The sequence below is a fragment of the Gymnoscopelus microlampas genome, assembly GCF_963454915.1.
Source record: "Gymnoscopelus microlampas genome assembly, chromosome: 8".
Classification (NCBI taxonomy): Eukaryota; Metazoa; Chordata; class Actinopteri; order Myctophiformes; family Myctophidae; genus Gymnoscopelus; species Gymnoscopelus microlampas.
In genome coordinates, this window is record NC_139945.1 from 45,961,252 (window position 1) to 45,988,652 (window position 27,401).

A 27,401-nucleotide genomic window follows, 5' to 3' on the forward strand; every position below is an offset into this window, starting at 1 on the left:
TAGGACTGGGACCGGGATGCCTGAAGAGCACTTGTTTGTGGCCTATTGTATCACTTTATAAACATGCACTGAAAATAATAGATAAAAAACGAATGAAATGGCACCATTGCAGGATTCTTAGGAAATACAACATGCTTAGTTTTGACAGTTTTATTACATTTTCCTTCATCAAATTGATTTTTAAATGTGTTAATGATCTTGCCCCTTTCTCGCTGTACTTTGTCCTCAGGTGAGAAAGTCAGGCACTAACACTAACATAGAATCCACCACAAGGGGATCAGCAAATGGCAACTACAGTGTAGCAATGCACAGCACCACTTTTGGTCAGTCATCTATCTCAGTGTGGAATGCCCTACCAAAATGGAGTTAGCTGGTTCCTGACGACAGCAACGATACTGTATGTACTGTAAGTAGTAGATGGAGGAGCACATGTGTTGGATGCAACCATGTCCCGACTCCCAACAGTGTGAATTGACTACACCAAACAATTCTGTTTACTGTATTTACTGTATAAACCTACAATAGTGGAAAAAAGACTAAGTGAAGAAAACACCTCATTTATTATAGTGTGCTTCAATCTCCAACTTGTTTAAGCATGGAAACCTGAGCCAAAACTGGTAAAGATGACAAGACTCGAAAAGTGGAATGCTGAAGTTAGATATCAAGATATCTCTTAATCAAGTAAAGATATCTCTTAATCAGGTAAGAGATATCTTGAATCTTAAAATCCTGATTCTTTCCTTTCCTCTGCTATGTCAAGACTCACAACTTATATTGTGGATGTGGTCCCAGGATGGCTTTCAGCCACTCATAATTTAAAAACCTTTTTGCGAAGTTTCAAACCTGCTGAGGATAATAGTGTCAGAAATCCCACTAATCATAGCTCTGCAGTTGTAGTAAACTCCTTGTAAAATGGGTGTTGTACTACTCTTGCACCATCATTGTCCAAGTTTAGGCTATTTTACAAGCATTTGCCATTATATTACAATATTTCAAACTTAAATGCTTGAATGAATCATTCATACTATGAATGATTATAGTGAAAGTAGGCTACAAACATATAGCATACCTGCAAACATTTTTGCAAGGTATACAAGTTTCAAGTTTTCCTAGCTTTCACCTTTTCAAAACATTTTTCCAGACTGCTATTTGTGAAGTTTCAAAACTGGAGAAGTATTGTACCTTCTGCCCCAGGAGAACAGTGTTGAAGCTTTATAAAATGGGTGTCTCTGCATTCTGCATAACCACTTCAATGCAAGTACAACAGAGATTCAAACCCATGTTCAGCCTTTTAAACATGAATAAATAAAACCTTGTTTAAAAACCCTGTTTAGCTAAAACTGTGAATTGACATAGATTTAATTCCATATGGAAGCAGGTGATGCTCAACATCTGAAAAGCCCATGACTCTTTTAATGTAGAAAGCACTGTAAATAGGCCTAGTATGATTTAAATATGTAAGCTGCACGAGCAGAAAACATTCAAGTCACTACATAGTTCATAAGAATCAATACAGATTCTGGATTTATCAAATCTGAAAGGTTGATAAATGCAGAGTAAGATACCAGTACAGCTGCATTTAAATGATGCCCACTGTTTAGATAACGTTAATGTGATAAGTTATAAGTGTTTGATCATAACATTCTCATAGCTGGGCTCATCATTCATGCTAGTCATGACGCCTTCATTAGCGATAACCTCACTGAGGCTTTCACCATCCGTTCCTGGCTTTATAGTTAGGTGCCTGCTTTCATTGTGTTCAATCTCAGAAGCATCACTTTCTATTCCGGCCGCTACAGCTGTCACCTGTGACCCTGTGTCAGCTAAAGTCACCTCTGGCACACTCTTCAAAATGGACAGGGGTCTCTTTGGAACACCATCTTCTGACGGTGGGGAGTCATTAGCACCCACTGTGCCGTTCACATTGGCAGAAGAGTGCTTCTTCCTACTGGGCTTTCGCATGATAACCTCGCCCGAAGGCCCCCCTTCTTCCCAGACACTAGCCCGGGCCCCAAGCTTCCTCCTGGGCGGCTTTGTGATCCCTTCAGCCACCTTAGCCTTGGGCCTGCTTGTCTCCTGATCTTTCTGTCTCTGGATGCTGCCTAGCCGTCGTAGCATAGCCTGCACAGGACCCTCAGAGGTAGCCTCCACCTTAGATATGGGCTTACCCGCCTTACCCACTGTCACATACACTGTGGTGATCTTATCAGGGGCTGGCTCCGCAGTGTGACCACCCTCAGGGGCGGATGCTGGCACCTGGGCACCTTTACGCGCAGCGGTGTTGGACATGGTGCGTCTTCTCCCAGCAGCCCCAGGGACTTGTGGAGTGGCACGGCATGGGATGGCTGAGTACCTGTTTGCTTCATGGTCTGCTGCCTCACTCAACTCATGGTTGTCCCCGCCTTTGCCATCAACATCCTCTTCCTCACTCACCACACCTTCAACTCCACCCTCTTCCGTAGATCGCGCAGCACTTCCTTGCAGGGCAGAAATCATGAGAACACCCCATGGGGACTTGGGCTTGGTACGTGGCGGCCCAGGTGGAGCACCCAGGTCCTGGGCTGAGCCACAACGCTCTTTGGAACTGAAACGGGTGCCCTCGGCAAAGGAGACAGAGGGCCGCTTAGACTTGGCGATACTGGAGGTGCGTGGGATGGCGAACGGCAGGGACATGTCCTCACTGCTGAAGCCTGAAGGGTCCAAGAACATGTTGCATTTGGAGCTCATCTCTTGGAATTCACCACCGGCCACTGCTGGGATATCTGTCCAATGGCAAAAAAGAGAGATGAGAGTTTAACCACCTTTGGTCTATTTTAGGCATGTCATTATAGGCAAACCTTTTCAAAAACAGTGAAAATAACAGATCTACAAGCTTGCAACATGACGCAACGTCTTGTGAGCTGCTATTTTCACTAGGCGTGAAATAGAGCTTATACAGACAGAGCATCAGCATCGAAGGAGTAACATTAAAGTGAGAAAAAAAGAGTAAACTTTCAGTTTTTCTCTATCCTTACCCTCCCTTGGGGGGACACAGTAGAGCGCCTCTCCCTCCTCTTCATCACTTTCAAAAGAGGAGCCCTCAGTCACCCAGCCACAGGATGGAGGCTCAATGAAACTGTGGTTGAAGGTCAGCTCTGGGTCATGGTGTGATACTGTGGGGTGAAAAGATGGAAACCAGAGATGCAATGACAAAAATGTTGCTGATCAAGCAAGGCTTTGTTAAAAGAGCCTTAAAGGGGAATTTCACTTTAAATCACTGTGTGCTCCCTTCACAAAAGTGTGTGTGTGTGTGTGTGTGTGTGTGTGTGTGTGTGTGTGTGTGTGTGTGTGTGTGTGTGTGTGTGTGTGTGTGTGTGTGTGTGTGTGTGCGTGCGTGCGTGCGTGCGTGCGTCGTTTTTTCTCTAGTCTGTGGGTCCATAGATATTAAGTTGTATTCATCTGTATCTTTCTTTCATTTCATTCTTTTCATTCTTTTCATTCTTTGTCATTGTTTCCATTATTTAATTGAGCTTTACAATATCCCTGTTCATGGCAAATTAAACAGAACACTCAATGGACATAACATCTTCCAACTTTTGTTTATTTTTTCATATATCCAGCTCATCTCTTAACTGGCTTACACAGTCTTGTTGAGGTAATCTCTGATGATGCCTTTAGAAAGCTGCTGCATGGCCTCCAGCAGAGGGCAGGGCAGCTCACAAGCGTTAACACTTGTGTATGTGAAGCAGGGCATGTATGGTTTACATTAGAGTACTGGGTGTGGTTTAATCACAAGTTTTGGAGTAGGGAAATGTGTACCTTTCTGAAGAGATATCAGACTCACCTGTGACCCGTGGCAAGCCAGAAGACCAGGCAGAGGCACAGGGGAGAGAGGCACTGATATTAGCCAGAACATTATAGACATGATGTTTCATCCGAACTGATGTGCCACCATCATCCACCCTAGGAGACCATGGAGGTCATAAAGGTAAATTACTGTATAGTAGAACACCGTTCTACTATACAGTACAGTACAATACAGTACAATACATTAAGAAGAAATGGCCTTCTGCCAGATGACTACATTGAAGTACAATGATTTTCTTTAAGTATACAGGAGCTGGCCAACTCAGAATTCTAAGGATCAGATAGGCCTACTTGAAGCTCTGATGTCATATGCATATATAAGAAAAACAAAGTTAGAAGTCTGATGTAAAGTTGAACTCAAAAGGTGAATTTAATCCCAACCTAATCTAATACTGAAACATTTGTGGCTAAACCTCAAATAAAGGAGTAGGTCACCCAAAATGACAATTCTGTTATTATCTGCTCCCCCCCCCCCAAGCCAGTTGAAACATGGATAAAAGAAAATTGTCCACACAACATGCAAGGAATTTGCTTGCAAAACTAGATAATAGTCCAAGTCTTCTGAAGCCAAATTAAATGATCACTCATGTTCAATGAGAACCTGACGTATCCCCCACATGTCTACATGTTTACGTTGTTGTAAATATTTTTCGCCCACTGTGCGATCCTTTAATATGACTATGGAGTCATAATGATATATTTATTTCTCGTATTGGAACTGAAAGTAAACATTGTTTGGAGAACGCTGCTACAAAGTGTTGCCGGCAAAGTATGTATTTTATTTTATCCAATCCAGTCCTAGGGGTTCAATCCAAGTTCATCCCATTGGGGTTGTAGCATTACTGTCAGAGTAGCCTATAATCCAATAAAGTTGACTGAATGTATACTGTACATGGCTAGATGAAGGAGTGGTACAGACCTGTCTTTTCCATCAGTAGGACCTTCTCCACAACACAGACAACAGCAGAGTACAGCCAGCAGCAGCAGAAATACTGGCACAAGCACACCTGCTAGGATAGCCCCACGACCACCTGACATACATATAAATACACATACACACATGAATACACACACAGAGTACATATGTGAAAAAACACCTGATTAACACCACCTAAACCAATGAAAACGGATGGATGGACACTTACTGTTGAGGCAAGCACCAGTAGCTGGGTCACAGCTGACACCTTCTCCACAGTCACATGCAGAGGAACAGTTGAGGCCATACTGGGAGGCAGGGCAGCTGCTATTACAACTAATACAAAACAGAGGAACACTTAATTACATAACAGTAAACCTGTGAGAAGCTACAATCAGCTCTCGGTTTGTGGTTGAAAATGTTGAACAGGCTAGTAGTAACATAAAATAATTGCTGAACTGAGGTTAAAGTTACGATTGAGAAGCTGAGGTATCTTTAATTCCAGAAAAAAAAGAAAAGAAAACTATAGTGTGGACTTATTGATGGTCAATATGACTTAAAAGTATAATGTTTCATTGTTGATGTTTGATATATCTCAGTTGTTATGTATCCCCTAAACTGAAATGGAGAGATTGTTGGAGGATACAATGTATGTCATATTATTTAATATATCTATATAGATTATTATTCTTTTGTTCATTCACATATATTGATATGGAAAATTCAATATAATACTTATACCACTATATGGACTAAATGTGGATTATTCTGTCATAAACTGCATTTTCTATGTTGGCAGTTGTTTAGCCAATAGAGACTTTACAGCATGAGAATGAACTCCCATAACATCTCTTGAAAAGAAGAGAAGCAAAGTCCTCACCCAATTTCCAAGAATTCCTCTGCGGAAATAGAGCCAACTTTAAAATTAAAACTTCAAATTAATTTGGAACATTGTTGTGCATGCCTAGCCCTGAAGCAGTAATTCACATTGGCAGACTGTTGTGCCCTTTGCGCGTGTCCAATCCAGGATCAGACAGTCTGCACATTAAGCCTCTGTGGTAATATGCTGTCATTATAATTTGAAACAGGTCAAATATACAAGCATGTACCTATAACATTAAACAAAATGAACATAATCTATTGTTCTTGTATCAAAGTAAAAGGGATATGTTTATTAAAACAAAATTGAGTACGTCCATAAGTATGGGTTGCCTGAGCAGCCAATACTGACAATGCACACAAAATTATCAAAATATACAACCAAAGTAAAATATTGCTTTAGGAAAACTCCATTCAGTCAGCTCAGCTTGTCTGTTGCTTTCTCAGCCCTCTCACCTCTCTCCCTGAAAGCCAGGCTGACAGACACATCTTCCTGTCACATGATGGCAGTTACCATGGAAACATGGGCCACAGAGGAAGCGGCAGGCGTCTCCATATGTCATATCAGAGCAGATCTCCTCACACCTGGGAGGAAGAAACAATAATCCAATATAAAACTATTTTTCTATTACTGTGTTTAGGACATCTTATTCTATTCCTTCTCTAATCCTCAAATCTAATCTTATTTAAGATAGGAGGTTATGGTTAGAGATAGTGATGGTAGAAATAAACTTACATCTCCTCTCTTACATACTGTATGTAGTATGTGCTACAACAACCATTAAATGAAATTCCAAATGTTTTGTGAAAACCTTCTTCATGAGAGGTTTTTAGGGGAATGATGGTGTCAAAATTGCAGAGCATTTCCACGCACAGTAAACAACACTGTTACATGGGATATATGGGATAGTTAATATTTACCTTAGCTGCAGTCAGATAGGATAGGACAAAAGGTATAGATCAATACAGTACCCAAACACAAACACAAATGCACACGCCCACACACAGACATACCTTGGTCCAGCCCATCCAGGGTTACACTTCCAACAATCTCCTGTTCTAGGGTCACAAGTATCACCACGCTTGCATTTAGGACACTTTTTCAAACAGCCCTCTCCATAGTAGTCAATGGGGCAAGGACGGTCACATCGTGGGCCATGCCACCCTGGCTCACAGTCAGCACACAAACCATCAACGGGAGAGCAAGGTTGGCCATCCTTACAGTAACCACAACTAAGGACAAAAATAAAATTCAAATAAAGACAAAAATGAACGGTTAGCCACAATAGCAAAACAGGATCATATGTATACAGCAAAATACATGAATCTAAAGCTACAACCAGTGACTTATTTTAATAAATACAATTTTATTTTGACCAATCAGTATGTTAGAGTATGTTAATTTAACTAGAACATCTGCAGTGGTTGAAGGTGACCTCCCTACTCTTCCATTGAGAAATGTCAACCCTGGTTGACACACACACACACACACACACACACACACACACACACACACACACACACACACACACATATATATATAAACTAAATAAGACTCGTGCACATCTTTGTTGGACCCCGACTGGAGGTGCAGGTCAGCGCAAGAGGTTTATAAAACTAAAAGAAGAAAGACCTTCGAAAGAAGGGACCGCAACACTCCAGGACTGATTTTGCTTGTTTTTATTGCACAACGCGTTTCGCTTCCGCGGAAGCGAAATCAGGACTGATTTTGCTTGTTTTTATTGCACAACGCGTTTCGCTTCCGCTTCGGAAGCGGAAGCGAAACGCGTTGGAGTGTTGCGGTCTTTCTTCTTTTAGTTTTATATATATATATATATATATATATATTTAACATTATAACATTAACGTTATTTGATGCAGATGGCACACAGGATTGGACTGTAGATGCATTATATATACAGGTGTATGTATATATACATACTGTATGTATAATACGCACATTTTTCACGCAAATAATATTTCCCTGTAACACAAATGAACACTTACCTCATCTTACACCCACTGTCATACTTGCCATCTTCACAGGGCTGATTGCAAAACACACCTTTGTACCCTGGCAGACACAGACACTGTCCATTAAGTGGGTCACAGCGGCTGTGTGTTAGGTCACAGTTGCAACGTCTGTCACAGGTGGGCCCCCACCAGCCTTCCTGGCAATCACACATTCCAGTCCGCTGGTTGCACTGGGACATGTAGCAGTTACAACTCAGGCTGCACTTCTGCCCCCAGTGTCCAACCTGGCACTGACACCCACCAGTCAGCTGGTCACAGGTGGCACTCAGCGCACCCGCGCTGAAGCACTGGCAGGGCTTGGCACACGTCGGACTCCACCAGCCCTCGTCACATGTGCAGTTGCCGCGGACAGGGTGGCAGCGCCCGTGGCGGGTGCACTTGCAGGTGTTTTGGCAGAGTGGACCCCAGCGGTTGGCGTTGCAGGTGCATTCACCAGTGACAGGGTGGCAGCGGCCATGTGGGTGACACTGGCACACTTCACGGCAGTCCGGTGCCCAGAAATCAGGCGGGCAACCTGGCAGAAACAGGCAAACAGAATGGCATACATAACTTTTTCTTTCCAAGTTTATTTAAGTTTGTATTCTTTTATTTTGTTGAACTTTTATTTATCTTGTCCATTGTCTCACTCTCCCAACGGGGAGACGTCATTGCAACATTGTCCAAACTACGATAAAGATGGCAGCGCCTCTAGTGTCAGCAAGAACCTTTGCTTTGGAAATCAATCCTGATACCGTCCCAATATGAAGGACCACCCTAAAGACTTTGCATTGGTTCTGCAGTTTGTTTTTACATTTCCAAATCGTTTCCACCCAGTTCTAGCCCCTCCATTGAATTTAGGTGTCCAATCATCTGGCAAGGTGAAACTAGTGCAGATGTGCTAGTTACATTGTATTAACATTATTCCCTACCTCACAGATTGGTTAAAATATCATTTTATTCATTAAAATATGTCATGGATTGTGGCTTTAAGAACAAATTCTTATTTACAATAACGGCAAGGCAAGACTTTTTATTTTCAAGTTTAGAGTTTACATGTAGTTATATTGTTACTTATAAGTCAATATGAATATTCATTTGATTGATCAATGGTATATTTGAATGATCATGAATCCTGATCACATACACACATGCAATTTGTTTTGTTTAAATCAAGTGATGCTAAACAACCTATTGGTTCCCTGCGACTCACGTGTCTTGCAGTGGGCTCCATAGAAGCCAGGTGGGCAGCGACAGACACCAGGATACACACAGAGCTCATCTTTCTGGCAGGCTTGCTTGCCCTCACACACAGCTAAACACACACACACACACACACACACACACACACACACACACACACAAAGATTGATAAGCCAGGAAACACAGCTGTGAAACTGAAGCATCACCTCATATCAAAAAATGGAACCACATGGACCTTCACGGGTCTATACAGAGATTTTACTGTACAGTTTAGAAGCAGTAAAAACATATTAAATACAACCCGTTTGTTCAAAAAGTGGAACTCACGTATCGTGCACTCCTTTCCTTCCTGCTTCCATCCAGTGCAACATACCAAGGAAGATGGGTCCCTATACATTGGAGGGTTTGAAGGAGGGGTTGTAGTCATCATGCAATACATTTGCAGTGTTACCACAGGAATGTAACAAAGGCACCCTAGTCCCTAGAGGTGTGCATCGTTGAGCCACCAAATGCCAGTTTACATCATTGACTTGCATCATTAGGAAAATTATTGCAAGGAAGAGAAATGGCTTAAAACAAGCTTTCAATTGCATTGTTTTTCAATTGTCTTTCTGCGATAGTTCAGTGGTTATGTGCGACAATGTGTTCAATCAATCAATCAATCAATTAGTGATCTGATATAAGAATGACTTAGACATAAGGATGCTAGAGCCATACCTGAGATTCTGGCAGACGTTTCTCCCATCAGGGTCTAGTGTCTGTGTGGAGGCCAGAGAGCAGCAGAGCAAAACACTCACAGCTCCCAGGAGCCCCATCTCTCTAAAGACGTCCTAATCCTTAAACCGAAGACCAAAGCAGTCCTAATCCTAAAACAACGACTATAAGCCCTGCTCTGGTCTCTTGTGTCAGTAAGTCCAGCTGTGTTCTCCACACATCTCGTCCTCCTACCTTCTCTTGGATCAACTCCTTTTCTCTCCCTTTTTCTTCAATGTCTCTCAACCTGTTCACCTCCAACTTCAAAAAGGAAGTCAGACTATCATTCTTTCAAACCCTCCACCCTTTCTCTTTCGAGCATTCTCTCTCGCTCTCTCTCTCTCTCTCTCTCTTTTTCGGGTGTGTGTCTTGTGGCTCCCAGTGTAGCCCGAGAGGTCCAAGCCCCCATGGATTTCCTCTTCCCATTTCCTGGGGAAGTCAAAGCCACTTCCTCCTATTCAAGCTGACCCACAGCTTTTTAAAGATGCACACACACACACACACACACACACACACACACACACACACACACACACATATACAGAAGTACACATGCACACACATATACACGTGCACAGTAGTATTCACCTTATCCCAGAATACTTTTCAGTGCCTCAGAGGGGAGTTGCTTGGAATGAAGTCATAGTGGTGAACCCTTTGCATCTCCAATGAGTCATCAAACATACACAGTAAAATCCAGAATGTTCATTTAACCTGGTCAGTATGATGGTCAGTATCATGTCACATGATACTGACATGAACTGACCATGATGCTGACCCTGATACCAATTACGAGTACCATACAGACACATTGACCAGTATCATGACATCCCAACGCCGGAGGAGCCTGACAACACTGTGCCACTCACAGGTCACATCTACATGCCAACAATGCGTCACATCCCACATCTGGGTTCCCAGATTGAGTAAAGGCAGGTCTGGTGCGTCACAGGAGCGGGACCACCTTACACACACACACACACACACACACACACACACACACACACACACACACACACACCCACACACACACAGTTAATAAAATTCACGATTGCATTTTAAATAAGATCTTTATTCTGGGTTTTGTTGCCAAAAAACCTTTTCAACAAAAAAATAAACATGTTTACAAAAATACATTGTATACACATGTAATGTGTAGGAATATATGCAAATATATAACAAGGATCACACATTTTCTCCTGCAACAACCAAATACCTGAAGACTTTCTTTCACTACTTGTGTACCACTATGGTGTGTTAATCGTGGAGGAGAGGATTCAAATCTAATTCATACATTGCTGTACAACCATGTTCATCGCTGACGCTGACAATATTTGGCTCATGGTCGTACAACAAAGTAGAAATGGGCCAGTAAGACACAGCTACTGTGGCGTGTGTGTCTGGCAATAACTTAATAATTATATAATGGTTATAGGGACAGAAGAAAACCTACTCACCATCGCTCATTTCCCCAAAGGAAACACAGACACTTCCTCTAGAAGTAAAGAGACCTTATTATGCAGAGGCTGGTGCCCCAGCAAATGCCACACATGTACACAATTGAATGCAATCCTTATTGTGATCTGCTATCGCAGGAATAATCCTTTTAGGAGCGAAATGATACATATAAAACAATAGAATCTAAATCAATACATGAGACTCTCATACTCAATACATTCAGGATGGGGGAATACAGTGTATGTATTCACAGTTACAGAATAGACTGGGAATCGATGGCAAGCTGCGTCTTACTAGAAGATCATAAAAGTGCTAAATGCCATTAGTCATGACAAATTATACCCACACATGGGTAAGGACATGTCACAAAAATACCCCAAGTTAAGTGATTAGTTCAAGTTAAATGGTTGGTTTTAAAAATATATGTAGGGTTAATAACTTAAAATAGTATTCTCAATGAACCAATGCCCTCTTGTGGTACAAAAGTGTAGTACTGATTGGTTCCAATACAAGTTTCATTTTATAATACATCATGGTAAAATCTTTGGTTTATACTTTTTTCCCCATCTGTCTATACACAATCTCGCTGAGAATAATTTGTGGATACATAAGATCAATGAATTAAAAAAAAAAGTATCTCTCTCTTAATACTGTGGACATCAAAGAGAAATAAGATGGAGGAGAGAACACCAGTGAAACTAACTATACAGGATGTGATAGAAAGTATGATAGAAATAACAAGCAAAGAAGAAATATAATGGTTGAAGCATGACAAGCAATGTCACTTTCACTTTCCTGAAATTCCAAAATAGTCCACTTGCTTGACAACAAGTCTTAAAATGAAAAATTATAGTTTAAAACCATATAATAATGCATCATTTTCAACATTAAGGATAAGGAAAGGGTTACAAGTAAATGAAAAGGGCAGGCTTTTCTTTTCAGAAAAGCAGAAGGCAATGTAGGGGCACAGTGCAGCGGTACATGAGGAATTCACAGAGAAGGCTTACAGCCGTGGGTTCAACTCAGCTCTCCCCGTTGACCTCAGAGTCTCCAATGATCTCCCAGGCGGAGGCAGAAGTGCTCATGTGGTTGGGGCTCCGGGAGCTGCCCGAACGCGTCAGGAAACCAAAGCTATTGGCAACAAGGGAGATAAGACACGCCTGAGGTCAAAATCTACTGCAGAGGCCCAGAGCTAAATATAGGTTAGACGGATAGAAGATATCACAGATCTTAGAACCGAGGTGGTGTCAATCTCTTGACTGAAACGGAGAGACGTACAGTATAGGACCTTGCAGATGATCTCTGCGAGGACACTGTGTTTGTGGTGGTGGTCATCATTGTGATTTTGGATGCTCAACTGTCCCTGATGTTGGCCTCTTATCTTGACATAATGCGCAATGCCGAATTGTAAGGTCTTATGGGCAATGATGTGCATGAAAAGCCATCTCGTTCATTTCAAGACAGATGTCTTGCGCACAAAACTATAGTATGGTATAGTTTGGGCGGTATAGATAATACACCAATCAGACTGAGTTTATAAAATTCAATAGCCAGATACCAATACTCAAACTTCCATCCTTGCGTCCGCCACTCATGTCGTTTCCTTGTGCATTAGCCCCACCACGGAGCAAGGAGGCGAGGATGGAGAAATCGTTTGGGTTAACTTTAAGGAACGAGAATGCTCCTCGCTCAGTCCACTTCATTTTGAAGTGGCGGCAATTACTTATGACGTGTCACACAGCTGGAACGCTGAATCACTCCGGATCCCGGAGGGTTGTCATGTGGAGGAAGTCACGGGTGAAAGAAAGGAAAACCTGTACATACAGTATACGTCACAGATTCCGATGAAAAAACATCTGCAAAGAAGACATGTAGGATACACTTGATGTATCGTCACTGATCCTCACTCCTCTCTCCTCGCTCGTCTTCAAAAGCGTTTGGCTGGAGAATTGGCTTTAGTATTTAGCTAGTGACTGCAAGCCATGTCCACGGTGCTGAATCAATGGGGGGTTTCTCTCTAAATGTCTTTCTCAAAACACCATCAAAAAATCAATCAACTTTTATTTCAGGGCAGGTGGCACAGGGGTAGCCTAAATTACCTGCCCACCAATGCAGTCTAGGGGTTTGAATCCACTGCAGTGCATCTGGCTTGCAGAGCAACTATAGTATATGAAAAAGATTGGCTGTGTTCAGGGGAGGGAAGCAGGGCAAGGAGGGCAATCTTTGTTACTGCATGTATACAGGCTGAGGCGGCACCTGTCAGCGGGGAATGTTGAACAGGAGGAGTAGGATGGAGGCGCTACGTCCTCCCAGTAGGGGCTCTTCACTGGCAGGTTAGCCAGTAGGGTGCAACAGCAGTGGCAAGCAGTGGGAGGAATTAATTGGCATGACTAAATTGGTAGAAAAAGCTGTAAAGATAATTGGCTACTTTATCCATCGTTAGCAGAAAAGCTGAGTTTGGCGCTAAGCTAAATGGCTAAGATACGTTAGTTAGTTAGTTAGTCGTTTAGCTAAATAACCAGCGACCAGCAAGAGGGACCTAAAATTAGCAGTAGCAGGGATAGTGTTTAAGTTACAACAATTAAATGTAATTAAAGTCAGTCACCTTTTTCATATTCTTCCCCTGGAGAGGGAGAGCTTCTGTGTACTTCCCTGAAATCTGAGTCACATGTGTGATGTCAAACCTATTATAGTCCAATATGTGGTAACATGGCACGTTTAGCTTCAGCATACACAGACAGCTGAAGGTACAGACATGTTTGGAAAGAAGATAAGCTGCCGACTTGGAATTACCTGTAAATATTTTGTTAGTAATTTGCATATTCATAGATCCTTGCATTCTTTATGAGGATAAAGGTGTTGATATGCAGCTACGTCAATTATAGCACTTCATTGAACTAAAATAAAAAAAATCTAAATTTTGTGTGTGTGGGGGGGGGGCAGGGGGGGGGTATTTTTATAATAAAAAAATACATTATTCAAAATAATATACATTCTTTTCGAAGGGTTTAATATACAGTGTTCTTTTAGACATCTGGAGCTGAAAATTGTACTCACAGATTTCGGATTCGAGATTCAGCTGGTCTCCCATCGGTGCTGTCCTCTTCTGTTTGCTCAAACAAGGGACCCTTCTCTTCCTCATCACTGGAGGTGGAGACAAATGAAAACCATAGTTATGAAAAGTGTGTGTGCGTGCGTGTGTGTTTTTAAGCTGTGTGTGAGGGCAAGCAAGCCTGCCAGAAAGATGAGCTCTGTGTGTATCCTGGTGTCTGTCGATGCCCACCTGGCCTCTATGGATCATTCAAATATTATACCATTGATCAATCAAATTAATATTCACATGGACACACGGACACAATGGGAAGGAGCAAGTGCCATAGACAGACAGGCCTCTGGTTTCCGGGCGGTGCACTCGACAGGCAACTACTCAGCGCAGTGTTTTCTTCGAGTTGAATGAACTAGTGGCAGCAAGAACATTCCAAATATTGTGAGCCGAAATTGTTACAATGGATGTCATGTTCCTGATGTGGGTGTGTCAGCAATGTGCAAGTTTATCTAATGACATCAGGTCCCAAAAGTGACGTCCAACATGCTTTAGCCAAGTTCCGAATTATATGGTTTTATGTGCTGAACAGTAAAGGACAGTAAGTAAAAACCTTTTTACCTGAACGTCAAATAGACAAACTAAAGTAAGACACTGGCACAGTCAGTGAGTCTGCACATGTATTGCAGGGGTGTCTGACAGTCAGCTACCCCCCTTTTTCTACAGTACATAGTGCTTTATATTTGTTGATGAAATTGTATTTTGGTGTTATTTTTTATAGTATGTTGATGAATTGAATATATAGGACCACAATGGAAACAAGTCCTCAGGACTTTTTGGGGTTATCATTTTAGCCCAAATGTATGACTGTACCCGTGCTGTTTGCATTTCTGACTAATAAAGTATTCCATCAATCAATCAATCAAAACCGCCTGCAATAAACGTGCAGACTTATACTTTGTTGACTGGGGTCCCCCAGGAGTCCAATACTTGGCCGCCTCAGTTTTTCTCTCTACACCAAGTCTGTTTGCTGAAAATAGCCTATCAAGCCTAACAAGCTCTAATATTTTCTGCCAATGTTTGCCTAATTTTGCAGAATATTCACCTATTATGACATGCCCAGAAGTAGTTAATGAATGCTCCAGTGTCTTGGTATGGTTGGTCTATTTGAAGTTTAAAAGTTTTCACTTTTATCTAAAGACATAGTCACAAGTAAGACGTGCGAACGCTGGAAGCGAACGCAGCTTGACTGTTGCTGCTATATTTCAGCCATACTGTAGTAGTGCACTCTGGCGCACTCGGGCGGCTGCACACAGGTAGTGCAGCTGCTATATTTCAGTCACGGAGTTTCGAGTCACATGGGGGCGCGAGCCAATGAGAGCGTGAGTCACATGGGGGCGTGGCTGCACACATACTGCACACACACAGACAGAGTCACAAGCCGAGCCGAGTTACATAGTAGGCTCCACTTGGCCTCCTTCCGCGTTCGCAATAACTTAATGATACCGAACATATCCATCTACATATACTGGCTAAGACACACAGACCAATAATGAAATGGCAAAATAAAATGCAGTAACAGTGTTCTTGTGGCTTATCATGTTGCTACTCTGGATGATATTACTCTGGACTCCAGCAACACTGTAAGGAAATCTGGGCATTATCTTCGATCAGGAATCGAATGTCCTTTAACTCCGACATAACTCATTTCACAGACTGCCTTTTTTCACCTACAGTACATACCATTGCAAACATCTGGCACATCCTGTCCCAAGAAGATGCAGAACAACTAGTCCACATATATGCTACCTCAAAGCTATATTGTTACAATTCCTTATTATCAAGCAACAAGTCTCTAAAGAAATGTTTGCTTACAAGAACTATCATATTTCTCTCATATTAGCTTCTCTGTTCTGGCTCCCTGTAAAATCCTAGCCTGGGATGGCCAGACTGCAGTGATATTAGTCTGGAATCTCTGTGTGGAACCTGCATTTCCAAGGGGCAAATAAAAAAAAAAATCTGGTGACAAACCCACCCCATATTTGCATACTGGGCCCTGATTGGTCCCTCACTACTTCGGAGGGAGTGAAATCCAATCACAACTAAGCGGTGCCAGACCAATCTGCCGAGCAATTAAATCTTTTTGCAATGGCAGATTTGTCTGGTGTTTCCAGGCAAGTAAAATGCAGAATAGAATGTAAAATCCATCTCACCACCTTCCAAAGGAACTGAAATCCTAGGCTGATTTTGATGTTTGTTTTCCATTTCAGATTAAAAACTACACTCCCAGAATGCAGGCTTACTTGTGGTTTCTAGAATCTCCAAAAGTAGAATGGGAGGCAGAGCCTTCAACTATCAGGCTTCCTTTTTGTGGAACCATCTCACAGTTTTGGTCCAGGAGGCAGACATCCTTGGACTAGCCCTTAGTTATGCTACTATAACTTCAGACTTCCATAGGACTTCCCATGCCTCACCGAGCTCCTTTCACTCTTTCTTTTTGTGCTTTCGTGTCTCACAGGCATCCATGGATCATGATTATGGGCCCACCAGCAGCGGATCGAGAGTTTATATGGATTATGGCTGCACACTGTTATAATAGTCATTGTTCTGTCTGTCTGTCTGTCTGTCTGTCTGTCTGTGTCTCTCTCTCTCTCTCTCTCTCTCTCTCTCTCTCTCTCTCTCTCTCTCTCTCTCTCGCTCTCTCTCTCTCTCTCTCTCTCTCTCCCTCCAACCAGCCAGGTTCTGTTCAAGGTTTCTGTTAAAGAGGAGTATTTCCTTACAGCTTGCGTCGTCGCGAAGTGCTTGCTCATGGGTCACATAGTCTTGACTGACTCTGTATCTAGAGTGTCATGACATCTTTTTTGTTGTGATTTGGTGCTATATAATATAAATAAGGTTGACTTGGTGGGTTGTCCGTTTTCATTAGGTCCACCTTTTTAGTCAGTTACTGTATAGCATCCACTGGTACCGCTGCTGTGTGGCAAACTTGCAAACCCTCACTTGTGCTGCCGATAAACATGAACTCTTACCACCCTTAAACTTTATTGCTGCTGTTGTTTTGGGAAGAGAGAGAGAGAAAGTAATAATAAAACTAAAGACCAGAGACAGAGTAAGAGTCAGACCTGCTGCAGTCATCCACAGGAATTCCCAGCATCTTGGCCTTGATAACCGTCCTCTGTTTCCTGATTGTGGATCGGATGACATCCAGCAGGAAGCCAGGACACTTTTCATCATTTAGGAGCTCCCTGCGGACAACACACGCACACATAATATGAAAATAGATGTACAACAAGATGTAGATCACAACACTAATAGGCATAGACACATGGTGGAAATGCCAGCCAATTAACTATACTGTGCAAATACTTGAATAGGTGTCTAGTACGTTCCACACCACCATTTCCCTTCCCCATACCTCCCTCACATATTTACATCATTACATTGCTCTCATTCACCATGTAACACAAAAAAAATACTACTACTACTACCACTACCACTACTTGTGTGGTCAAAGATACATGAATACAACGGATGACACAGGATTCTATTTACTTGTTCCAATTTATTGGGCTGTTTGTCCCTGGCAGGTTAGCCAGTAGGGTGCAACAGCAGTAATTGTTTTTATTTTCCTTTGCAATGTTGGCTACACATTAAATGAATTCTATGCCATTGTAACAACCATACGTTATACGCGATACCACTAAATGCCTAAAATGTATATAACCCCGCACCTCTGGTAGTAGTTCAGCTCCTCTTGGACCAGGAACAGGTTGGTTTTGAGCTCGTTCCTCTCGTGTAGTATGTCGCGTACCTCCTTCTTGGTGAAACAGGGAAGGTCGGGATCACCTGCCGTCTGCTCCACAGACGTCTGACGTGGACTGGACTGTTGAGAGATAAAACAAATGGTTTGTGCTTGATGCCAGGTTGAGTCCAAATCCCTTGCTTGCACAGCTTATAAGTGAAAGAGAAATGCACAGGAATAAAATTTAGGATAGGAGAAGGAAAGCTCCAATTTAATCAGTACTGCCAGACAATTGCTCTACAGTTGAATTCAGAATCGAGCTGCCGGTGAATCATTCACTCTGATGAAATCTGATTTGTGTAAAAAAAACATATCCTTCATATACAGTATGAGCTACCTTTATTAATTATTATCCACATGTGTTCGGTGTTAGAACCCTACCAGGCTTTTATGATCATTTCTGTGAATTGATTAACAATAACAAGCACACACATACCCACATACCCACATAGTATAATATATACAGTATAGAGAGAGAGAGAGAGAGAGAGAGAGAGAGAGAGAGAGAGAGAGAGAGAGAGAGAGAGAGACACAGAGAGAGAGAGAGAGAGAGACACACACGCACACGCACACACGCACACGCACACACGCACACACACACACACACACGCACACGCACACAGACTGCCGTCCTTACTGGGCTACTAGAGTTGGCGTTGCCCCGCGTAGTTTTGAGGCGTTCTATCTCCTTCTCTTTCTGTCTGAGGTCAGCCTCCATGTCAGCCTTCTTCTCTGCAGCGCTTGTCAACTGGGCTTGCAGGACACTCTGTCTGTGGCGTAACTCTCCATTCATCTTCATAAAACGTTCCAGTTGCTCCTGGAGCTGGGGAAACACAAACATAAACATTTGTGTAATAACTAAATAACTAATTAAATTATTGATGTGGTGTGAAAGGACTCAGTACATAGGATTTCGACTTAAACAGTGGGGGAGGGGAGGAATGCAGGACCGAGATGACAGAAATTCTTTAAAACAAAAGCTAACATTCACTTCAGGCTAGAAGGAAATCTCCTCGGCATCCATTTGAGCAAACAGAGATGCTGGATAAACTGTGTGCTTTATCCAGTCTAACATTCACTCCAGTCACATGATCCCAGAAGAAAAGGGTAAATCATAAACAAACCCACACCCAGTAGTTACTGTTTAAATCATTACACGACAGCACATGTCCACGCACGCACGCACGCGCACACGCACACACCTACACACACACACACACACACACACACACACACACACACACACACACACACACAGCACCTGTGTTTAAGGGAGTCACTGCCTAGACTTGTCCCAATTCCAAAGTGTGACTCATCCATGTATCTATCTATGTATAGTGATTATGGAATATCCTAGGACAACAAGTAGGACATTTCCCACTCTATTAATTTCTGCTCACCTCACCTAGAGGACAATAAATATACATTTTGCACAAAATATATACGTGACACAACTTGGTAATTAGTACGTTTGTGTTTTTGTATTTTCACTACTTTCGAAAAATGTGGAAAGTGAAAGTTAAAGTGGTTAAAGGACGACTTCACCACTTTTCAACATATCTTCATATAATAGGTCCTCACTAATGCTCATGATAAAATGATACAATTTTTTTCTACTTGGTCTGTGTCTCATAGGAGGGCTGTGGACAGTCCAGAAACCCGTCTACCAGTGACATCATCGTTAGGCAGGATTTTTTTTCCCAAAAAGATTAATTTTTTTTAATTCACATTTTTATTAAGGCGAAAACAATGGGATCTTTTATTGCATTGCAACTTTCCAGGAATACAAAGCCTGCAGTTTCTATTAGCTTGGATTCCCCATCAATGATGTCACCGGTAGACGGGACTCTGAGTCTGAACTGTCTACAGCCCTCCTCTGAGACACAGACTGATTAGAAAAAAATTGTACCATTTTATCATGAGCATTAGTGAGGACCTATTATATGAAGATATGTTGAAAAGTGGTGAAGTCGTCCTTTAAGTGTATCTGTGGGATATATAAATATTTAACCAATGAGAATATTAACAAAAGCTAGTACTGAATAATTATTACTTTGGATCCATATGAACACAGGTTATTTTTTCCATTTCCTGATTAGTAACAATTTTGGACATACAAGGTGGAATATGAGGAAATGTGAATTGGTGCAGGAATGTTTATGAACGTGACAGTAATAAAAAGAGTGTAGTTGCTTTAGGAGAGGTGAGTCAACAAGGCAGATAGAAAAAGAGGTCACCCACCTTTGAACATAACTAGTTTGTGGGGGTGTCCTTTCATTGATACCAACACAACGTTACATTCACTTCCTAACAGCCACTTTCCAGTTCATCAAGTTCTGTGTCAACCGGCATGAAGGAAAGCCATGCTAACAATCAACATCTTGAACTGCACAGAGTTTAACTCACCCCTCCGATTTCGGGCCGAAACCTTGTATTTCCATATCTCTTTTTATGTTTTTACTTAAATGAATGCCCTACTTCGTTGGAAAACAGTGTCATGCAATACTAGCGGAAATAGCCAGTCTATAAGCTCACTATGCGTCACGATGTGCTGCGTTGTGAGCTTATAGATTAGCTATTTCTGCTATTTGTGTGTCTGCTGGTTTTATAAATACTGAACCAAAAAGTATTAACAAGAGCGTGCAGCTAAAAAATAACTACACTGGATCCATTTGAACACAGTTTTTTTTTTCTTCTTTAAAAGTAATAGTTGTGGACATATGAGGTTTCCACCCGACAGCAATGATATGCATGTGTGTGTACAGTATATGCATGTCTGTGTGCGTTCTGTGTCTCTCCTTACCGCTTCCACCTCTTTGGAGATCGTGGAGATCTCCTGTACTTTGGCCCTCAGCTCGTCCCGCTGCTTGTCCACCACTTCCTTAAGCTTCAGCATAACCTCTCTCTCCTGTCGTTGCACGCGATCTGACACACAAACACAGGGATGCTTCTAATGCAGTGGTTCTCAAAAGTTTTATTCTCAAGGACCCCCATTACTCTGAGAGTGTACACATGGGACCCTGGGTCCATTTGGAAACCCCTAAAGGAACCCTGAGGGTCCCTGGACCCCACTTTAGTATTGCATCAATGTGCTGCACCGATGAAGCAAATTCAATGTTTTAATGTGGTGGTTTCTTTGGGATGTTTGGTGCACAGCTGTTATGATTATTAGAATATTGAATAACTCTATTGGACACACTGATAGCCAATCTGCAATGTTTTATGACATGCAAAGAAAATATCATTATGATATAAATCAATATTTTGATTGTTGAATGAAACTGATAGTACTTTTGCTGGGGGGGAGGCAGAATGAGACCCAATTCGGAATAATTTGTTATAACACAAGTACGTAGCTGTAATTCCCAACACCCACTAATAATAAAGAAAAACATCACATGGATCTTAATTTAATGAACACTGCAGCTTTAAATCACCATTACTATCTGTCACAAAATTTGCTGTCAAGCCAGTCTGAGCTAGATTATAAATTAGCCATATCATCTAATAATATAAAGATTTGGGAAGAAAAAGTAATATCAAATTATTTCTATAGAGTCTAGGAGAATGGTGATCTCTGTCTGTTGACTCGTCTCCAGCTGCTGGAGTCAATTTAATAATAAGATGTTCTCCAAATGTCCTCCTTCAAGCAGACATGCAATGATCAATGTAAGGGCCCTCACAGCGAAATAGATGACTCTTGCGAGTTGCAATAGTAATTAACTACCACACGACTAATAGTCTAACTAATTTAGTTAACAACATTCAATTAAGTGAATTGTTGTAGAGATGGAAACTACAGCATTGGCTGCCGCACATGTCTTAAGAACAGGGTCAACAACGTGCAGCTAGGAAACCGTAGCACCTGAACAGACAGTGCTCTTTCACAGGGCAGGCCATACTCCCATTGCAGGAAAGTCACAAATGCCAGAGCACAAATAATATACATGAATAGACCTAGTCAAAATATGAATAGTCAATATCAGAAATACATTTGAAATTCACTTGTGGATTGCAGGACTCTGGTCACATAAATCACAGTCTAATTATGTCAGCATTTCGCTGTTACCACATGTCCTAACAAGCATGAGTCAGCAGAACAACTCTATTCTCGTGGCTCACATTACTGTGGAACGGTTTCTGTTTAGTGCTAAGTGTTGGTGACTATTATTCATGAGCAATTAATCTAATTCACTGGTTATTTTCATGATGTTCTAGTCTCCTGTAACAGAACTGGAAACTCTAGGAGGATGTTAGGCTGTGACATGAGGTATGGGAACTTTAGGTTAAACTCATAACCAGTTCTCACATGCCTGGTAGTTATAATATGCTGCTGAATTAAATCTGTTCATCATTACCACTATGAAACAATATTGATGGAGTGAAACTGATGTGATTGCTGATTATATTTACCGAATAATTAGTCATTCAAGCAGCATTACAGGCCTAATATAACAGACTCACCCAATGCCAATCTTGATGTGATTATGGCACATTGTAGACAAATTGTTGGAACAGCCCTAGTGTCAAAACATGAACCCTGGATTTCCCCAGGCTGTATAAAGGTTTATGTTGTTAAACCTTAAAACTGAAGGGGTAAGGGAAGATTCCCAGTAAGACACAGAGATTGAGAACAAGATGCTCATACAGCATTCTCTATCAGTGCTTCATCGGCTTGGAATGAGCTCCAGAAGTCCTTTATAATCTGTTCACTTCTTCTTTGGGTCAATTCAGGGCAATAGTTTCCAACACCTCCTGTTCAAGATTGTAATGGCTTTATTATTATTTTTCTGGTTTATCTGTTTTTTTTGTATTTTGGTTTTGAGTGTTTTCTGTCTTCTGATTCATGTATTTTGATGTTGCTGTATCTGAATGACTCTGCCTGTTGAGTGTTGTGTTCTGTATTGTTGTCTCGGCTACATTGAAAATGAGGGCCTGCCCCTCAACTGTATTTCCGAGCATAAATAAAGGTTATGATGATGATGATGAAGAGAACATAACTACTGTGGGAAATAAATGATTCATAATCATAGAAGACATGTTCTTCAGTTGAAATGTGTCATTTTTGTGGAGCATAGTATAAATATAAATGTTCAAAAGTATAAATTGAACATCACTGTGTGCTTCCTACACGTTTAATAAACAGGTACCTACCCTCCTGGGCATGGCTGCCCCTTAGCCTAGTCTGAAGCTCCTCTCTCTCCTCCTGGAGCTGCTGCACCTGAGCCTGCAGGTCTTCACACCTCCTCTTCAGCTGCTCCTCCTTCTGCTGCGCCTCCTGCTGCTGAGGAAAGGAGCTTGACTGTCAGCGGGCTTGCTGTTTTCACAGAATTTAGAGACCAAACATCAATATTTGATATTTCACATAACGTTGTAAATTCCATTTTTTTAAAGATATTTTTGGGCCTTTTATTGATAGGAAAGCAGGCTGACAAGAAATGTCTTCTGAATTACACACATTAAAGGGGGGAGATAAAGAGGATAATGTTCTTATTAAAAATGTCCTCTTACATTTATAGATGCAATTAAAGTGAGAATAATTTTGATAACTAGCCTAGTTGTTGCTTTTTTTGTATTGTCCATTAATATGTATTTCTAGATTTTCATATTAATTTAATATATAATATATAATTTGATTACCCCCGATGTCAATCATTACCTACGGGAAAGGAGGTGAGGTTTGGCACAGCCACATTACCGACACAAATTCATTGATATACCTATATACCTTGTGATAGCTTGAATATCTGCACCTGTATATTTACACCTGGGATTAATTAACCCAAAGCATACCCCTCTCAATACTTGCTTTACCTCGCTTGCCCACACTGCATTAATAACAGTTGATAATGAACAGAGCTGTCATGCACAGTGCATACAGTGTAGAGTAGACTAGAGTGCATGAAGGGATGAGTCTCACTCAGCTGCACTGTCTTTAATCAGATTGAAGGTACCATCATGTGAGGCAGTGCACTTGGAATGTAGGAGACATTGTAGTTGAGACATTCAATTTTGTTTGACTCAGTTCCACAGATACATATTGTAACTCCTTGTGAGCTTGTAGGTCGGCTATTTTCAAAACTTTTGCCTCTTTCTTATTATTTGACCATATTGAAACAAGTTAGAAACGCTGATGAAGGGCGACGTGCCGAAACGTGTCTGTTTTTCTAGGTAGAGTGCTGCTGCTGCACAAAACAATAAAAAAAGAACGCAAGACACTATACTCAGTAATCCTTTCATTGAGCGGAAGTAATATCACACACCACTTCCTCTATAAACCAGCAGCATGTCAGGTGCATCAATGATGCACCATTGCACCTGATTGGAAATACTCCAGTAGAGTAAAAAATATCTCAAAACTGTACTTAAGTACAGTATCTGAGTAAATGTATGTGGTTACTTTACACCACTGAATATGATTATATAACTCAAAATTGTCCTTAAGTACAGTACTTGAGTAAATGTATGTAGTTATTTTACACCACTGAATATGATTCATATTCAGTGAGGTTTTGAGGTACTTTTTTTTTTACTTTACTGGAGTATTTCCAATTTTCAGTAGCCTACTTTTACTTTAGGCCTAGGCCTACTCCACTACATCTCAGAGGCAAACATTATAATTTTACTTTCAACAGAGTATTTTGCTGTATTGATACTTTTACTAAAGTAACTAATGGATGTGAGTACTTTTTCCACCACTGATGATATTGAGGAACCTCAATACATAAGAAATGCATCAAAAGCCCCCCGGAATTTCTAGAATTCCTCAACGTTTTCACTGCATTGGCGGTGACACGTGGTGACCTGTTCAGTACGTGGCCTGGGTGCCAATCAATCAATGTCAAAGTGACATTTGACACACTTGACTGGCGCCAAGCAACAAGCACGTATTAGTCTACTGTCGCGTTCATCCATTTATTTGTAGGCCAACGTTTAATTCCAAACACAGACAGACAAGAGGGGATTAAAGGCTTCCACGCGCCTATTAATTCCGTCATAAGCGAAAATTGCGGATCTACAAGGCAAGCTCACATAAGAGTTATATATCGGCTGTTTTCGGCAAGCAACACCGTCGTACGACTAAATATAAGTGACATGGCTTTATAGTTTTCTTAGCTATATGGTTCATGGCGTTAGAAGGAGTTCTCCGGAACGCTATGTTACTTTGATCTGTTGGCCGCACACCCCCTTTAGCGCAGCCTCTCATCTGTAGTAAAAAAAAAAAAAATAGCCTACACTTTTACTACTACTCACCAAACAAAGACAGTTTTATGATGTTGAAAGACTACTTTCTTTAGTGGGAGCACTCGGAGCCCCCCACCTCACGCCTAAAATACCCTTTTTGGACAGAAAATAAAATATTCCACCGGATGGAAATTCTTTGTAGTTGCTCCACTGCGCTCCCTACAGATTTAGTCAATAGAACAATCCCATTGACCAGATCTGTAGGGGGCGCAGTGGAGCAACTAAAACATTTTACTACAGATGAGAGGCTGCGCTACCGGGAGTCTGCGGGCAACGGTTGAAAAGTAATATAGCGTTAAGGAGAACTCCTCCGTTCTAACGATATGGAACAGATCTATTGGTTTGTTTCCTCACCCGTATTTCATTCTTCTTGTTGCTGGCCTCCTCGGCGTCCTTCCCACTAGTCCGCTGTTTCTTCTGCTGTTGCAGCTGCAGCGTCTCGAAGGTCTTGAGCAGCTCCTCTTCCCTCAGCTTGTGGCCGTGCTGGTTCCTGGAGGCGAAGCTCTCCAGCAGCTCCAGGACCTTGACTATCCTGGGCACCAGACCCGCGGCGCTCTCGTTGCCGTAGCCGTCGATGAGCCGCTCCACCTCGGCGCCCACCAGCTTGGCGATCTCGTAGACGTCGTCCACGGTCAGCGCCGAGAACGACCTCTCGAAACAGCCTTCTGGGTTCTTTTTCGCCTCCGATAGAGGCTTGTTGTCGTCGATCGTCTCGCACATGCTCTCCATTTCTTTCTGATCTGATCGCCCAGTCAGTCAGTCAGCAGGGCAGACAACAAGTGCACTTTATTATCATTCGAAACCGAGACTACATGTACACCCGCGTCGAGGTTATTATTGTCTGTAAAGCCAGGCGTCTCAAATGACAGCGGACAGCATTCTGACGATTCGTGAATACAACGCGCGAACTTGGTTTAGAAACACAACTGAGATAATAACCCCATGTGCAGTCAGTTGTTGTTGTTATTGTTGTCGTCGTCCAGAATGCAATAAGGTCCACAAAACCGCTACACCCGCTCAGCAACACGTTGGAAACCGACACCTTTCTCCCGACAACACATCATCCGTTTTGTTTTTGTGCGGCCATAACATATAGAGCTCACAATAATTAAAAGAACATCGAGTACAAGGCAATGCACTGTAGCAGCTTGACAGACAGAAGTGTTGCCTCACACACTCACACAGCCTCAGCCCTGCTGTAATGTTGAGGAACCCTCCTCCTACTTTTCTGACCAATGTAATAAGAGTCCTACAACAACTACATGTTAATGCCAGCCAGGTCGACCGTACTCTAATCATAATGCATGAGAGAGCATGCAAATGACATTTCCTCTAAAGGCAACGCAAATCAATCAGCCGCACATTCAGAGAACGCCATGTTTCACCAATGGATATTTTAAGATAGGCTGTAGCCTACATAAATTACAATTTAGGCATTTAGCAGCAGATGCCCCAAGTGACTCAGTGACATCAGAGATGTCATTTTATCACAATGGACAGATTGGTTACATTTGCAGCTTTAACTGTCTACTATTTGAGGCATTTTGAAGCACTGGTGGGTCTTGGTGTGGTTTGACAAGTTTGATACTATTAGTCCTCTTGTCTTCAGGGTTGTAGCTACAGGTAGCCTACAAGGCGCGGCTTATGTATGTTTCTATGAACTAGAAGTTGCAGGAAGTATATTCTAATCTATTTTCTGCACTGTGAAGCCAGTCCTCACATGTCTTTCTGTCTTTAAATTCTACAGAGATGTAGAATGGAAATCATTCTTCATGAGCAATGTCTCTGCCCCAGAAAACAAGTTATTTTATATTCATAGAAATAGAAAGATTGTGTAGACTGGCAGAGTTAGAATTTGAAAAAGAAAAGCTTCACCTACAATAACCTGAGTAAAGTTCAACTTAAAGCGCTGAACTCCAAAACAATAGGTCCATTGTAATTAAAGCTGCTGACAATGGGGATTCCATTGTCATTACAAATAATTACAATGAAGTTCTTTGACAACTTGAGGACTCCAATTTCTATAAACAAGATTAATAGATTTAAAGCCCAACTAGCAGCAACCAACCGGACCAGAGGCCACTGAGCAATACTGCTCAACATACTGTGGTTTTACTGGGCAGTTTCCAGGTATGAAATGTGTGAAACTGTAGCAGCCTATGCAAATGAACCAGGGCACATTTGTCCCCAGGCAAACCAAACCAGGATAAAAAAGTTAAAATACTTACGTTGACCGTCTCCTTTAA

At 41.8% G+C, this 27,401-nt stretch overlaps 2 protein-coding genes across 3 annotated transcripts; both read right to left on the reverse strand.

Moving 5' to 3' along the window:
- Nucleotides 1-135: 135 nt before the first annotated feature.
- On the reverse strand, nt 136-9,933 carry scarf1 (scavenger receptor class F, member 1). Its single transcript, XM_084065024.1, has 11 exons — nt 9,572-9,933; nt 9,182-9,243; nt 8,865-8,966; nt 7,649-8,189; nt 6,656-6,874; nt 6,098-6,226; nt 4,992-5,098; nt 4,766-4,877; nt 3,824-3,942; nt 3,015-3,152; nt 136-2,762 (listed from the first exon to the last, which is right to left on the reverse strand). The coding sequence occupies exons 1-11, from the start codon at nt 9,667-9,669 to the stop codon at nt 1,621-1,623; spliced, it is 2,769 nt and encodes a 922-aa protein (XP_083921150.1). The 5' UTR covers nt 9,670-9,933; the 3' UTR covers nt 136-1,620.
- Nucleotides 9,934-10,658: 725 nt separating this feature from the next.
- On the reverse strand, nt 10,659-26,336 carry rilp (Rab interacting lysosomal protein). 2 transcript variants are annotated; one of them, XM_084065041.1, is made up of 9 exons: nt 25,510-26,336; nt 23,065-23,194; nt 20,714-20,835; nt 18,548-18,733; nt 17,840-17,991; nt 17,231-17,353; nt 14,123-14,209; nt 13,671-13,724; nt 12,094-12,196 (listed from the first exon to the last, which is right to left on the reverse strand). In XM_084065041.1, the coding sequence occupies exons 1-8, from the start codon at nt 25,882-25,884 to the stop codon at nt 13,676-13,678; spliced, it is 1,224 nt and encodes a 407-aa protein (XP_083921167.1). In that variant the 5' UTR covers nt 25,885-26,336; the 3' UTR covers nt 12,094-12,196; nt 13,671-13,675. The 2 variants fall into 2 exon arrangements, with proteins under 2 accessions (XP_083921166.1, XP_083921167.1); XM_084065040.1 differs by lacking the exon at nt 13,671-13,724 and having other exon boundaries at nt 10,659-12,196.
- Between the last annotated feature and the right edge of the window lie 1,065 nt (nt 26,337-27,401).

Coding starts and splice junctions, on each gene's coding strand:
- scarf1 (XM_084065024.1), bottom strand. CDS start 9,669: ATGGGGCTCCTGGGAGCTGTGAGTGTTTTGCTCTGCTGCTCTCTGGCC. Junction 8,967..9,181: donor AGGAAAGGAGTGCACGATAC/GTGAGTTCCACT, acceptor GTGTGTGTTTAG/CTGTGTGTGAGGGCAAGCAA. Junction 3,153..3,823: donor TGGCTTGCCACGGGTCACAG/GTGAGTCTGATA, acceptor TTCACCCCACAG/TATCACACCATGACCCAGAG.
- rilp (XM_084065040.1), bottom strand. CDS start 25,884: ATGGAGAGCATGTGCGAGACGATCGACGACAACAAGCCTCTATCGGAG. Junction 17,354..17,839: donor GAGCTGAACTACTACCAGAG/GTGCGGGGTTAT, acceptor TGTTGTCCGCAG/GGAGCTCCTAAATGATGAAA. Junction 12,197..14,122: donor GAATCTCGAATCCGAAATCT/GTGAGTACAATT, acceptor TGTTGCCAATAG/CTTTGGTTTCCTGACGCGTT.